General features: G+C 45.8%; 2 protein-coding genes across 2 annotated transcripts in view; one reads left to right on the top strand and one right to left on the bottom strand.

Annotated features, from left to right (window-relative positions):
• The window catches only part of LOC130097314 (gastrula zinc finger protein XlCGF52.1-like), a 49,615-nt gene that overhangs the window by 26,814 nt on the left and 8,538 nt on the right, over positions 1-14,263 (bottom strand). The gene's annotated exons all lie outside the window — the stretch shown is intronic.
• Positions 9,787-10,935, top strand: LOC130097329 (E3 SUMO-protein ligase ZBED1-like). The gene is made up of 2 exons (XM_056264128.1): positions 9,787-9,877; positions 10,512-10,935. The coding sequence occupies exons 1-2, from the start codon at positions 9,806-9,808 to the stop codon at positions 10,857-10,859; spliced, it is 420 nt and encodes a 139-aa protein (XP_056120103.1). The 5' UTR covers positions 9,787-9,805; the 3' UTR covers positions 10,860-10,935.

The raw sequence follows: 14,263 nt of genomic DNA, 5'->3' as shown, positions 1-14,263 counted from the left end.
AATCCTGACAAGTGTCGTCTAGCACACGCTGCTAATAAATACAACGTTATACTCGCGTAGTCCATTTGCTTTGTAATAACGATTATAGAAGTGAATAGAGACCTACCCAGCTTTGCATGAACAGTTTTGCTCCATGATATTGTTAGTCCCAGCCTCCGTCTCGATTAGTAGGATATGCGGTGGTTCATTTTTTGACTGTGACCGGTATGCTTTTGCCTCTATTTGGATGCCTTGTTGTTCCTTGCGTTTCACCTGTATGTCATGAATATAGCCTTCGAACGTATATTGCAGCCCCTTTTGCCTACTTCAGTTCTATCGGACACTTTATTTGCTGCTTTATAAAAGTTTGATAAAATTTCAGCAGGAAGAGCTGTCACAGCATAAGCCATGTTGATACCAGAGCCCAGATGAAGTTTGTTTGTCGGACGTAGCAACAGTAACTAAGGGGGGCGGGGCTTAGCCAAAGGCGAATTAACTATAAATTCAAATACAAATTACAAGCGATGCTTTCCCAAGGCACAGAGTGGGAACAGGATAAGGTGACTGGAGCTGACCGCATGGAATTTAACTACTAAAGTTTCCTGATCAGACTGCATCATGTGATAAAATCAACCAATGAAAGCAATGTAAGAATTATATATGAACACAATGAATTACTCCCAGATGACCACTAGGGGAGAAAGTAAACTAAATGCAAAGTTCTTACAGAACATAACACTCCCCGCCTGGTATTAATGAAATACCACTATCTGATTAACCTTATTGTGTCTGAATAAAAAGTGGAGAACTAAATCGGTTCCCTTTCGAAGGGAACTCAACAATACATCATCAACGCTATGGGGAACGCCTCAGGCGTGACAGGTGTCTGAAATCAAGTATCAACTCACAGCAATCATGTTGACCGGCGACAGCCCGTGCATCATCAGCTCGGATGATGAGCGCGCAACCTGGATGTAAAAAAAGGGTGCCTTGAGACCGTGACAACATCCTTTCGTCTTCAGGGACTGTTTGTCTGTTTTTGAGTAGTCAACAAAAATTAAGCGTGCAGAGAAGGGGAGTAATACTTTCCGCAAGTGTGCCGACCCGTGTCCCAGATATTTGACACCGGAGGATTCACACGATCTGTGCATTTTCTGCCTGGGTGAAGAGCACGCGCGGGAAGTTCTCGAGGGAGCTTCCTGCGCAAACTGTGAGCGTTTTTCTCTGAAAACGCTCCGTTCTCGTCTGTCCCACTTCTCGAGGGAAGTGGGCGCGGCATCTGAACCCCGCGGTTTCGGTCCCGCACCTCGATCAGGGGGCTGGCCTGTCCCCTGACGCGGTCGCAGAGCTGCGCCGCACCACGGATTTGGCTCTCCGGGCCACCAAATAGTCCGCCGTTTCCATCGGTCGTGCGATGGCGGCTATGGTGGCCACGGAGAGGCATCTGTGGCTCAACCAGGCTGACATCGGGGAGAAAGAAAAAACCTTTCTCCTCGATTCGCCGGTTTCGCCTTCCGAACTTTTCGGACCTTCCGTCGAGACGGTAGTCGATAAGTTCAGGGAGGCGAGGGCGCGCTCTGCGGCGTTTAAGAGCTGCATACCGCTGAGGTCCTCGGCCCAGCCCAGGCAGGCGGGAGGGCCTGGTCCGTCGTGGTCTGAGGATCACAGACAGACCCAGAAGGCCAGTGTCGCTTCCCGTGCACCCCCTCCTCCTAGCAGGGGGAGCAGGGCGCGCAGGAGGTGTAACTCCCGTGGGAGACAGGATCTTAGGGAGGTGATCCAGAGGAAACGTTCTCACACTGAACGTTAGACATCACCTCCCTGGATCTTGTCTCCTAACCACCATCGCTCCCAGGCTCCTCCTACATCAGGCCTGGGGCGGGGCCCATGATGAGTTCAAGAATTCTCTGATGGCCCGCTTCAGCTTGGTTGATAGGAGCGCCTTCCCTTGGCTTGTGAAACAGTAGAACTCAGGTTTCTGAGTTCCTGAGTCCTGGTGTGCTTCATTCCACACGCTGCAGGTTTTATGTTGAGTGAAAATGTTTTTTCTGCGCAAATAACATTTTTCTCTTCTTTTTCAGAACTCGTCTCCTGTAAAAAGAAACAGAGCCGCATGGTTGATGAGCCGCATGGCTCAAGATTCTTTTGAACTTTTATTATTGTGTAATTGAAAGTGTCCTAACCAGTTGTATTACTGTATGGTTTGGTAATCTCACCCTGAAAGAGAAGAAGGCTTTGAACAAAGTGGTTCGCTCAGCCAGCAGGACCATTGGCTGTACTTTGCCGCTCCTGGAGGTCACATATAAAGCTAGACTCTTGAATCGAGCTTTAAAACTTGTAAACGATGCTTCAGGCCATCCTGCAGGGGCCTTCTTTGAGATGGAGAAGGTATCGCTCTGTTAAATGTTGTACTGATCGCCATTTAAACAGTTTCTTCCCCCAAGCTGTGATCACTTTAAACAAAGCACTTTAAATTAGGTATTTTAAATTTATGTATGGATTTTATTGTACAGCGTTTTATTATTATTGAGTTTTTTATGTGGCACTTGCTTGTCTGTTTTTATGTTATGTCCTCTTATGTGTTGACATCGCACTTTGAGCTTCTTGCTCTTTTTTTTTCCAATGCGGGTTACACTGCAAATGGCTAATAAAAGTGAAATGAAATGAAATGAAATATGGCTCGTCTCCTGAAATGGCTACTCCTTCAGGGAGGGACAAAAACGGAGGCCCTGTGAACCAAGTTGTGCTAGCTAATTCGGCCGCAGGTACAGAACGTGTAGCATGATCTGCCGGATTCTGTGTGGTGCAGACGTAGTGCCACTGCTCAGGTTTGGTGGACTTCCTGATTCGCTGGACTCTGTTGGAAACGAACACATAAAACCTCCTGGTCTGATTGTATATGTACCCCAAGACGACCTTGCTGTCTGTGTAAAACCGCAATGTGTCCACACTGATGTACAACTCACTCTCTATCAACTCTGCCATTTCTACTGCCAACACAGCTGCTCCCAGTTCCAACCTTGGGATAGTGTGGGCAGATGAGGGCACCAGTTTTGCCTTTCCCAAGACAAATCCCACGTGACACTCTCCATCATCGTTGATCACCTTGAGGTAAGCTACAGCGGCGATGGCCTTCACCGAGGCTTCTGAGAAGATGTGGAGCTCTTTCTTTTGAGTGGTGATAAGAGTGGTAGGTGTGTAAGCTCTTGGAATCTTGAGCTCGCTCAAGTCTTGCAAGGAGTCTTTCCAAATTCTCCATTCAGTTTCCTTCTCAGATGAAAGAGGCTTATCCCAGTCGAGGGCTTCAATGCTAGTGAGCTCTCGTAACAGGAACTTCCCTTGTATAATGATTGGCGCCACAAATCCGAGAGGGTCAAACAGACTGTTCACGGTGGCTAGAACACCTCTACGGGTAAAAGGCTTCTCGGTAGACGCTACTCTGAAGGTGAAGACGTCATGTTTAAGATCCCAGCTGAGCCCTAAGCTGCGTTGAATGAGGGCTGAATTGTCATTGAAGTCCATGTTCTGTAAACCCTTTGTGTGGTCTTCAGGTGGGAAGGCATCCAAAGCGTCAGAGTGGTTCGACGCTATCTTGTGGAGGCGTAAGTTTGAGCCAGCAAGCATCTCCCATGCCTTTTTCAGCAGATCTATGGCTTCAGCAGCTGATGGTAGAGACTTGAGGCCGTCGTCGACATAGAAATCGCTGTTGTTCAGATCTGGGCCTTTAAGTAGCACATCGTTGAGAGAAATCCCATGATGCTGAGCACTGGAATCAAACACGACTCTAATCTGATTTGGCTTCTGAGGGTGGTACACACCGAAGATGGGTAAGTACCATCGTTCCTCTCCCTCTTGCAGCGGTGGAGCTAGCTCTGCCTGATCATGATCGAAAATCTTTTGCATGCAGTTCACAAAGTGAGTTTTCATCTCAGGTTTTCTTTCAAGTGTGCGGCACAAAGAGGCAAGGCGATTAAGAGCGTGCTCTCGATTGTTTGGCAGCTGTCGCCGTGGTGATCGAAATGGAAGAGGTGCCACCCAGCTGTTGGACTCATCCATAAACATTTCTTTATCCATAAGCTCCAGGATAAGCTTATCTTCGATGGAGAGACCCACTTTGTCATCATCCTTGGTTCTCTCAAAGATCGTGCTGCCGAGGTTGCAGTCATGAAGGACTGGGGTGTGGTGTGTAAGGCCGTGAAGAAATGTGCAGTGTAGTCCTTCGTTGCCAAACCTCTCCTTGACTTGAATGAGATTGGGACATGGAATAAGGAGAGATGGATGTCCATTTTCAAGCACGCTAGTCCGAAAAGAAGTCACAGACTCTGTCTTGTGGGCTGAGCCCAAGCAGACGTCACCTATAACAACCCAGCCAAGGTCTAGTCTTTGAGCGTAGGGTGCTCTGGGTGGCCCATTGCGTTGTTCTCTGACTTTGTGAACCTGGAGGATGTCGCGTCCCAGAAGGAGGAGTATCTGGGCCTCTAGATCTAGGTGTGGTATCTTGTGAGCTATAGACTTCAGGTGTGTGTGGTGCTGTGCGGCTGCTGGAGTTGGAATCTCAGAGCGGTCATTTGGCATGTGATTGCATTCAATGATTGTGGGGAGCATCACGCTTGTTGTTTCATCCAGTGACTCCACCATGAACCCTGTGGCTCTTCTCCCAAACGCTTCAGTGACCCCTGAACATGTGCGCAGAGTATATGGCGAGTTTAACCCTTCAATTTGAAAGAGGTCAAAGAATTCAGACCTGGCCAGGGACCTGTTGCTCTGGTCATCCAGAATGACATACATTTTCACAGCTTTGTCAGGGCGTGCTTTAGGATAAACCTTCACTAGGCAAATCTTGGAACAGGATCTAGGTTTCCTACCGTCATCACAAACCTCTGTGCACCTAGAGGTGACTGCCTGCTGAAGTGTTTCTCTTTCACCCTCCAGGGTGCAGTGCTGCAATATGTCTGTCGCTCTCACATTCTGTGCACCTCACAGTTCTTTGCCAGGTGAATGGTAGAAGAGCAACATCTGAAACAGATACCATTTTCTTTAAGAAAAGCCTTGCGCTCTTCTAATGACTTGCTTCGAAAACCTCTACACTTTTTTAGAGGATGAGGTTTATTGTGGATAGGGCATTGTTTGTCTATTTCACCTCGCCTGCTGCTTGAACTGTCCGCCTGAGAAGCTGTTTGTAGCGATGCGATTACAGTCTTGTGAGCAGAGACATAGCTTTTCCCATATGCTGGTCTCTTTTCCACTCGTTCATGCTTTGATGGACCTGTAGTAAACCTGTGGGAACTATTCAATGGGGTTATAGGGGCTGTTGAGTGAGTGAAGCTTGGGTCGTTTCTTCTGCGTGCTTCACTGCATATGAAATCTGTGAAGTATGCAAATGGAGGAAAACATACGTTGTGTTGCTCCTTGTATTGTGAGCCTTGAGCTAACCACCTCTCTTGCAGACCAATTGGCAACTTCTCAACGATAGGGTTGACACCCCTGGCGGTGTCCAAGTATGAGAGCCCTGGCAGGTAACCCTCAGATTTTGCAGACACTAACTCCCTTAGAAGTTATCCCAGCTCCCTGAGCTTTACAGGGTGTTTATGACTGATTTTAGGAAAGTTCTCTATCCTCTCAAAGAGAGCTCTTTCAATAACCTCGGGGGAGCCATAGCACTCCTCTAGGCGATCCCAAGCCATTCTTAAACCTATATCAGGGCTGGCAACATGCACAGAACGAATCCGTATGACGTGCTCTGAAGACTGATTTCCTAACCATTTTGTTAAGAGGTCAAGCTCCTCACCAGCACTTAAGTTCAGTCCTCCAATAGCGTTGCAGAATGAAGACTTCCATGCCCAGTAATTTTCTGGAAGATCATTAAATTTGATCAGGCCAGAATTCACCAGCTCTCGACGTACCAAGTACCTCGTAATATCACTCATACCTGCCTTGTCGTCCGCATACCCAATATGTGGCTGTAATGAGGCTTTACTGACAGAGCAAGGGTGAGGATGAGTAGAGAGGAGGTGATCAAGGGAGTGGTGATGAATTGCTGGCGTTGGCCTTTCAGGCTGCTGCATTTTATGGCTGTCGTCCCTTGTGGGGAGTTGATGAACCACGGACGTCGCTCTTTCTGGCTGTTGTGCTGCAGCCTGAATTGCACCCTCATTCTTGGGTACGAAATGAGAAGCACTGCTGGGACCAGGGAGACGCTCATTTCTGTCTGATTGGACATCGGGTTTGATGAGCGGCAACAGTGATGGCGTGTATGGTTCAAGTACTGGGGGTTTCTCATCACTGAGACGTAGCTGGGAGTGGTGTTCGACGTATTCACGGGTGCGCTGAATGGTGACTTGAACTGAGTCGTGGAGACTCCTACTGCCCTGTGTACCTTCAATCTCTGCTGCCTCAAGAACTTCAGCTTCAGCCAAGGCTACTGCAATCTCCCTCTCATGCTCCAAATATCAGGGACAAAATTATAATTATGCAACCGTCTAGTACAGTATCGCATCAGGGAGTGCATTGTAGTCTCACTGAGGAACAATTTGATTCATTTGTTGCTATAGGAGAGGAAGAATTCATCTAAATCGACAACTTGTATGTTAGACCCTAGAGGGGGAGGGGGGTGGTGATGGCGCAGTGGATAAGACACATGCCTTTGGTGTGAGAGACCCGGGTTTGAATCCACTGTGAGACACCAGTGTGTCCCTGAGCAAGACACTTAACCCCTAGTTGCTCCAGAGGCGTGCGACCTCTGACATATATAGCAATTGTAAGTCGCTTGAGATAAAAGCGTCAGCTAAATGACTAAATGTAAATGTAAAATGTAAGAATTTTGCAAACTCGTTAAATCATCTAAATCGACAACTTGTATGTACGGTTAGGCATCGAGAACCGGTTCCAACATGGAACTGTTTAAAACATAACAATGCCATTGGAATCATTTAGAAAATTGTTTTCGATTCCGATCATCGGTTCCAAACGCGCAAGTTTTGGTCCATAGTGGCCACCGGGTTTCTGGAAGTGCTCGCCGCGCCCGCTTGTTCTGTTGCAGCCATGGAGCACTTGAATAAATATACATATACGCAGTGTTGGGAAAGTTCACTTTCTACATGAACTAGTTCAAAGTTCAGTTCACAAATTTAAAAATGAATTAGTTCAGTTCATAGTTCATACTTCACAATTTTGAACGAAGTTCACAGTTCCAAAAATGAACTAGTTCATAGTTCTTTTTTCCATATTGTAACGATCACCAGCTGGAGTGCCCCTGAGAGTCACCAGAGGGCACTCCACATCAGACTGATCACTTCACAAAACTACAATTCCCATATTCATACCTGGGACTGATTGCACACTCACCTGCATCTCATTCAGACACTCCATATAAACCACACTCAAACAGAAGACCACTGTGAAGTATTGCCTTGCCACGGCCTGTAATCACTGAGCATTTTTCCCTATCTTGCTGATCTGTTTGCTGACTCTGGATTGTTATCGCACTACTGCCTGTTTGCTGCCTGTCTTGACTTGGATTGCCCTGGATTATTGTTTCTTGCTGCCTGCCCTGATCTTCTGCCTGTTACCTGACTACTCTCTGTGCTTGCTCTCTGAATTCCCTGGTTTGCTGTTTCCTGACCCCTGCCTGTTTGACGTTCCTTCAATAAAGCTGCAAATGGATCCCCTTGTGTCTGCTACATCGTAACAGAATACTTCGCCACTTCAGATCCAGCAGCCGAGCAAGAGGCTGTTGTTCACGTCACGCCTGCCGAGCAAGAGGCTGTTGCTCACGTCACGTCTGCCGATCCAGAGGCTGTCCACGTCACGTCTGCACAGCCAGAGACGCTTCAAGTCACTTCTGCCGAGCCAGTGTCAACGGACAAGATGGCCGTCGTCACAGAGTCTGTTCCTGTTGCTGAGCCAGAGTCTGTTCCTGTTACTGAGCCGGTGTCTGTTCCTGTACCGGAGCCAGTGTCTGTTCCTGTGTCTGTTACTGAGCAGGTATCAGTTCCTAGTCCTGAGCCAGGGTCTGTTCCTGTGTCTGTTACTGAGCAGGTATCAGTTCCTAGTCCTGAGCCAGGGTCTGTTCCAGAGCAACTGATGACTGTTCCTGGGTGGATGCCTGCTCCAGTTCCGTGGCAGCCCGAAGGGAGGTCTCCGCCCTGGCCACCTGAAGGATTGTCACCGCCGTGGCCGCCCGAGGGTTCTTCATCGCCGTGGCCGCCTGAGGGTTCTTCACCGCCGTGGCCGCCCGAGGGTTCTTCACCGCCGTGGCCGCCCGATGGGTCTTCACCGCCGTGGCCGCCCGAGGGTTCTTCACCGCCGTGGCCGCCCGATGGGTCTTCACCGCCGTGGCCGCCCGATGGGTCTTCACCGCCATGGCCGCCCGAGGGTTCTTCACCGCCGTGCCCGCCCGAGGGTTCTTCACCGCCGTGCCCGCCCGAGGGTTCTTCACCGCCGTGGCCGCCCGAGGGTTCTTCACCGCCGTGGCCGCCCGAGGGTTCTTCACCGCCGTGGCCGCCCGAGGGTTCTTCACCGCCGTGCCCGCCCGAGGGTTCTTCACCGCCGTGGCCGCCCGAGGGTTCTTCACCGCCGTGGCCGCCCGAGGGTTCTTCACCGCCGGTGGCTATGTAACGATCACCAGCTGGAGTGCCCCTGAGAGTCACCAGAGGGCACTCCACATCAGACTGATCACTTCACAAAGCTACAATTCCCATAATGCTTCATACCTGGGACTGATTGCACACTCACCTGCATCTCATTCAGACACTCCATATAAACCACACTCAAACAGAAGACCATTGCGAAGTATTGCATTGCCACGGCCTGTAATCACGGAGCATTTTTCCCTATCTTGCTGATCTGTTTGCTGACTCTGGATTGTTATCGCACTACTGCCTGTTTGCTGCCTGTCTTGACTTGCCCTGGATTATTGTTTCTTGCTGCCTGCCCTGTTCTTCTGCCTGTTACCTGACTACTCTCTGTGCTTGCTTTCTGAATTCCCTGTTTTGCTGTTTCCTGACCCCTGCCTGTTTGACGTTCCTTCAATAAAGCTGAAAATGGATCCCCCTTGTGTCTGCTACATCGTAACACATATGTTGCTGCGAGCTATTATTATTTTTTATTATATTGCGACAGCCCATATACAGCCACAGACAGCAATTATTTTATCGGCGGGCAAAGTTTGCACAGAAATGTACGATTTTTCCCTTACCGAACTTGTCATAAAACTTGTTTAAATTATCATACGATGCCTCCTCGATGCTTTGTCGACTACATGCTGCTTTTTGTTTTGATGACGCATGATTTCAACTGATTGGGTCCTTGTGTCAAACATCCTGCAGACCAGAGCGCTCTTTGAAAGCCACACAGGGAAAAATATTGCTAAATTGCTCACCGAGGCAATGAATGAATGAGGCTTGAATGACAAAGTGGCAGCAATTGTAACAGATAATGCAGCTAACATGCTACGAGCAGTTGGACTGACAGAGACATTGCACACTGGCTGTTTTGCACATGTCCTAAAATTGGCATCACAGCTGCTCTCAAGATGCCTGCAGTATCAAGGCTTCTAGGCAGACTGAGGCGGATCTCTGCATTTTTCCACCGGAGCACCATAGTAAAAAAACAGAAACTGCTGGACCTGCCACAGCACAAGTTAGTGACCGATGTACCAATCCTGTGATGGTGAAGGAGATGAAATCTGCTGTGCATCAGGATCTCCAGAAAAGGTATTTATTATCATTATGAAATGTATTATATTTATTTTAAGGTACACGGGCTTAAAGGAACAACTTAGCTTCTGCCCTGGACCCACGCTTTAAGGCCCTACCTTTTTTGACTGATGATGAGCGTGAGGAAGTCTTCACCCAACTCACTGATAACACTAAGACACTGGCAACTGAAAAAAAGCTCAGTAAGCACTGCATAGTGTGAATAAAAACATTATGTATTTTTTTTATTAATGATACACTGCAATTATGAATTTAAACCTAACTATATTATTATATACACTATTTTATTTATTTATTGTTTATTTGAATAGGGACAGATACAAAAAAACATAGATTATTACATAAAGAACAATCCGATGCCTGTATCACAGTGTTATAGCCAAGGCTAATTCGCAACACCTGTCCCTAGAAGGGCTTTTAACAGTTAGGATAATAAAGGAATAAAAAAATGACAGTGAATACAATAAAATGTCCAGAAACCAGTTAGCACCAATAAAATTAGTAAATAAACACATTCACTCGAACTTACACAGATGCACACCTCACATACACACGGATATTCATTTCATATGGCATGATCACACTGCTGCTGCTGTATGAACCAGGCTTTTGTTAGTTTTTTAATGGTGGATAGTTTAGTTAAAATCTTTATATTTTTAGGAAGCCAGTTCCACAGATTGGCTCCTTTCACTGAAAAAACATTTTGGGCAAAAGAAGTTTTAAAAAATGGAACTTTACAGTCTCCACGAGTAGCAAATGGTGTTTTTGAAAAGGGTGATAACTATTTACAATGCAATTAATTTGCTTTCTCAACAGAGTGGACCAATAAATGCAGAGGCCAATGAAGCAGAACCAGCTGAGGACTCTGGACCCCCATCCAAGAAGAAAAGAGACTCTTGTGCATTGGCAGATCTCCTTGGGCAGACATATACTCCAGAAGCAGACTCCATAAAAACAAGAGATGATGCAGTAGATGAGGTGATGAAGTACAAAGAGGTAAAACCAGTACCATTCAGCACTAATCCACTCAGCTGGTGGAAGGAACATGAGGTGGAATTCCCTCTTTTGTCATGCCAAGCTAAGCGATACCTCTGTATTCCTGGTAGTAGTGTACCAGCTGAGAGAGTCTTCTCAACATTGTCACAGCCCAGAGAAGTGCATTGACGCCTGAGCATGTAGACCAGCTGCTTTTTTTTAACAAAAACCTGCATGTCCACTAGTTTGATAACAAATGCTTCAGAGTTAACATGTTATATATATTGTACTAAAATGTTATGAGTTTTATGATGGAAATGTCTGTAATGTATCCTACATATAGGCACAGTAAATAAGCCAAAGGTTCTCTGATCAGCTGTTCAGTTTTATTTATTGTGTTGACAAAATAGCACTTTGTAATGTTATAATATCTATGGTTGCACTTTGTTTTATGAGTATGCACAGTTTGTGCATCTGTTTACATTTCTTTTATAACTTGAATGTATAGGAAGAAAGAAATATACTTTCTACTACTTAAGGCCCGTACACACCGGGACGAATATCGGCGCGCGTTATTCGTCAGCGTTTTTCAACGCGTTTTTTGTGTTCACACCCAAGCGATTTTCGCTGACGATGAGCCGAGTGAACATGCAAATTCATTCCCTGACACTAGATGGCGCGTAATGCAAAACAGAAATACCCCGGTACACAAGGTGGCGCTGCGCAACTTTTACGCTTCTGATACTCGCTTTCACCTCCGATGAAGAGAGCAAGTTTTTACGCGCATGTTTACGCGCTTTTCTAAATCAGACAAAGAAAACATGGAAATTTCAAGCACCAGTAGCTCCAGCTCAAGCTCCAGTGATGAGGAACTTATTATTCTGATGAATGAGGAAAGCCGCCGGAAAAGACGCCGATATTGGATACATCCCATAGCTACGAGAAGAGAAGAACATGGGGAGTTTTATCGACTGGTACAAGAGCTGAAAATGTATCATGAGCGTTTTCGGGGGTATTTTAGAATGTCCGTCAGTGAGTTCGAAAATTTACTTCAACAACTGGCTCCCTCGCTGACAAAAGAACAGACACACTACCGTAAACCGATCGATCCAGAACAGCGTTTGGCCGTGTGTTTACGGTGAGTTCGTTTACATTGTTATTCACTTCAATGAATGTAAAAACTTAAGTGAAACGTTGTTAAAAACTAGTATTTGTCTATTCCTATTTCAGTTTTCTGAGCACTGGGGACTCGTACCGCACTATTGCGTCCAGCTTTCGACTTGGTGTGTCAACTGTGGCTTCGATAGTGAGTGAAACCTGTGATGCATTGTGGCATTGCCTCAGAGATGAACATTTGCCAGTGCCTACTGAAGAGATGTGGAGGAATACAGCCAGGAGGTTCCATGAACGATGGAATTTCCCTAACTGCTTGGGAGCCATGGATGGGAAACACGTATACATCCAGGCCCCTGCAAACTCTGGTTCTCTGTACTTTAATTATAAAGGTACGTTCTCCGTTGTATTGCTGGCCTTAGTTGATGCAGATTACCGCTTCCTGGTGGTTGATGTGGGGAGCTATGGCAGCAACAGTGATGGAGGCATCTTTGCTAATTCTGTGTTGGGAAAGGCACTCAGAGATGGAACACTGAATGTCCCCCCAACAAATGAACTTCCAGGTGCTCCTGAGCTGGGAAAAGTTAACCATGTCATTGTGGCGGATGAAGCTTTTCCCCTGAAACCATATCTCCTCCGGCCATACCCTGGACGCCGCCTCCACACAGACAAGAGAATTTTCAATTATCGTTTGTCTCGGGCACGGCGCATCTCTGAAAATGTGTTTGGCATACTCAGTCAACGCTTCCGGGTTTTCCGAAGAACTTTGCAGGTTCAACCAAGTGTTGTTGACCAAGTTGTCAAAGCTGCTTGTGTTTTGTGCAATTATTTGCGCCCGAAAGGAAACGGTCAGAATCATGCCGCAGAGGATGACCAAGACTGTGAGCAAACACTACAAGGCTTTGAACATTGTAGGGGGCAGCGGGCATCTGTGGAGGCACAGAATGTCAGAGAACTGTACAAGGAGTACTTCAACTCGCCCGCAGGAGAGGTTGCTTGGCAGTATGACCATGTGAACCATGGTCTGGGGAACAGATAAAATCAAACTGTACATTTTGAGCCATGTTGATTACATTTCCCACTGTGAAAACCGCTATTGTGTGTGTCAATTTCTGTGAACTTGAATACACTATAAAATCTTTTTGCAAAATGTAAAGTATTTGGTCACTTATTTACAGCTAAACTTAAGTTGTGATTTTGAAAATGTGTATCTGTAATAAACATTTTTATAAGCATTTTCTTTAAAATCTTCTTTCCCAACATGGTTATGTTCCTGTAGATTGATAACGTGCCTATAAATGCAGTGACTCTGTAATTAGGCACATAGCTATTTTTAACAAAAGGTCAAGATGTACAAATGTTAAATCCCAAAATATGTTACATTAATTTCAAGTAAGTCACGTACACACAATGTCTTTTGAAAAAAATAAACATTTATTTTTTTCAATGAACTACAAGTTGCAATAATCAAAGTAAAAAAGGTAGTCAGAAAAGTTAGTGCAAATAAGTCACAATGACTAGTGCAAGTGAACAATAGTGCACATACACATTCAACCATTTCTTGAATGTAAGTAAAATACAAAGGCATATATATCTATATAAAAAAAACAGTAGAGCAAATAAGTCACAATGACTGCAGTAGTGCACATACACATTCATCTAATTCTTGAATGTTAATAAAATACAATGACATTTCTATATTAAAAAACAGCAGTGCAATGAAGTCAATAACAATAGTGCAAATGCAAAAATGCATATAATAAACTTCTTTTAGGGTAGCCAAGTTGTAGAGCAGCCATAGTTTGTTGGGGTCTGCGGGGTGACCTGACGATAGGACACCGGTGACTGCTGAGTGAAAAAAGCAGAAGAGGCCTGGCCAAACTCAGCATCATGCAACAGCTGATGTATTTTTAATTTGACCGAAGACTGTACGACTGGAGACAATCTCCTTAGTGCTGGTATCAAGCCAAGAGCAAACAAGTAATTATCATCATTTTGTTGCTCTCTTCTTTGCTCTCTGCGCTCCTCTTTCTCTCTTCTGCGTTCCTCTTTCTCACTTTCCCTGGCTTCTTTGGATAAGAGGTACCGGCCAAGGAAGTCTGGTGTCTCTGGCCGTTTTCTTTTTTTTTCAGTACACCTTGTCACAGTTGGGCCGGAGGATGATGATCCTGGAGACGTGCTTGCTGGTGCTTCTTCACTGTCGCTCACTTCTTTTCTGACCACCACTTGGCCAACCTCTTCATCCATATTTTCATGAGGAATATTGCTGTGAACACTGTAAAGACAAATTCAGTTTACATCAGAAACAATAACTCACACTGTGGCCCATGCCACACTTCATAGCCATCATGACAAAATACTCAAGAGCTCAATGTTTAATTACTAATTTAGTTTCGATTCATGCTAATTTTAATGTACCATATGTCTGGCAACACAATTTCAGCAGAGGTTAGCTATACACAGAACACAAACTAATATAT

This window comes from Rhinichthys klamathensis, unplaced genomic scaffold (assembly GCF_029890125.1).
Source record: "Rhinichthys klamathensis goyatoka isolate OS25496 unplaced genomic scaffold, OSU_Roscu_1.1 h1tg000216l_1, whole genome shotgun sequence".
Lineage (NCBI taxonomy): Eukaryota > Metazoa > Chordata > Actinopteri > Cypriniformes > Leuciscidae > Rhinichthys > Rhinichthys klamathensis.
The sequence above is the reverse complement of the archived record's forward strand: the minus strand, read 5'-3'. Positions and strand labels throughout refer to the sequence as shown.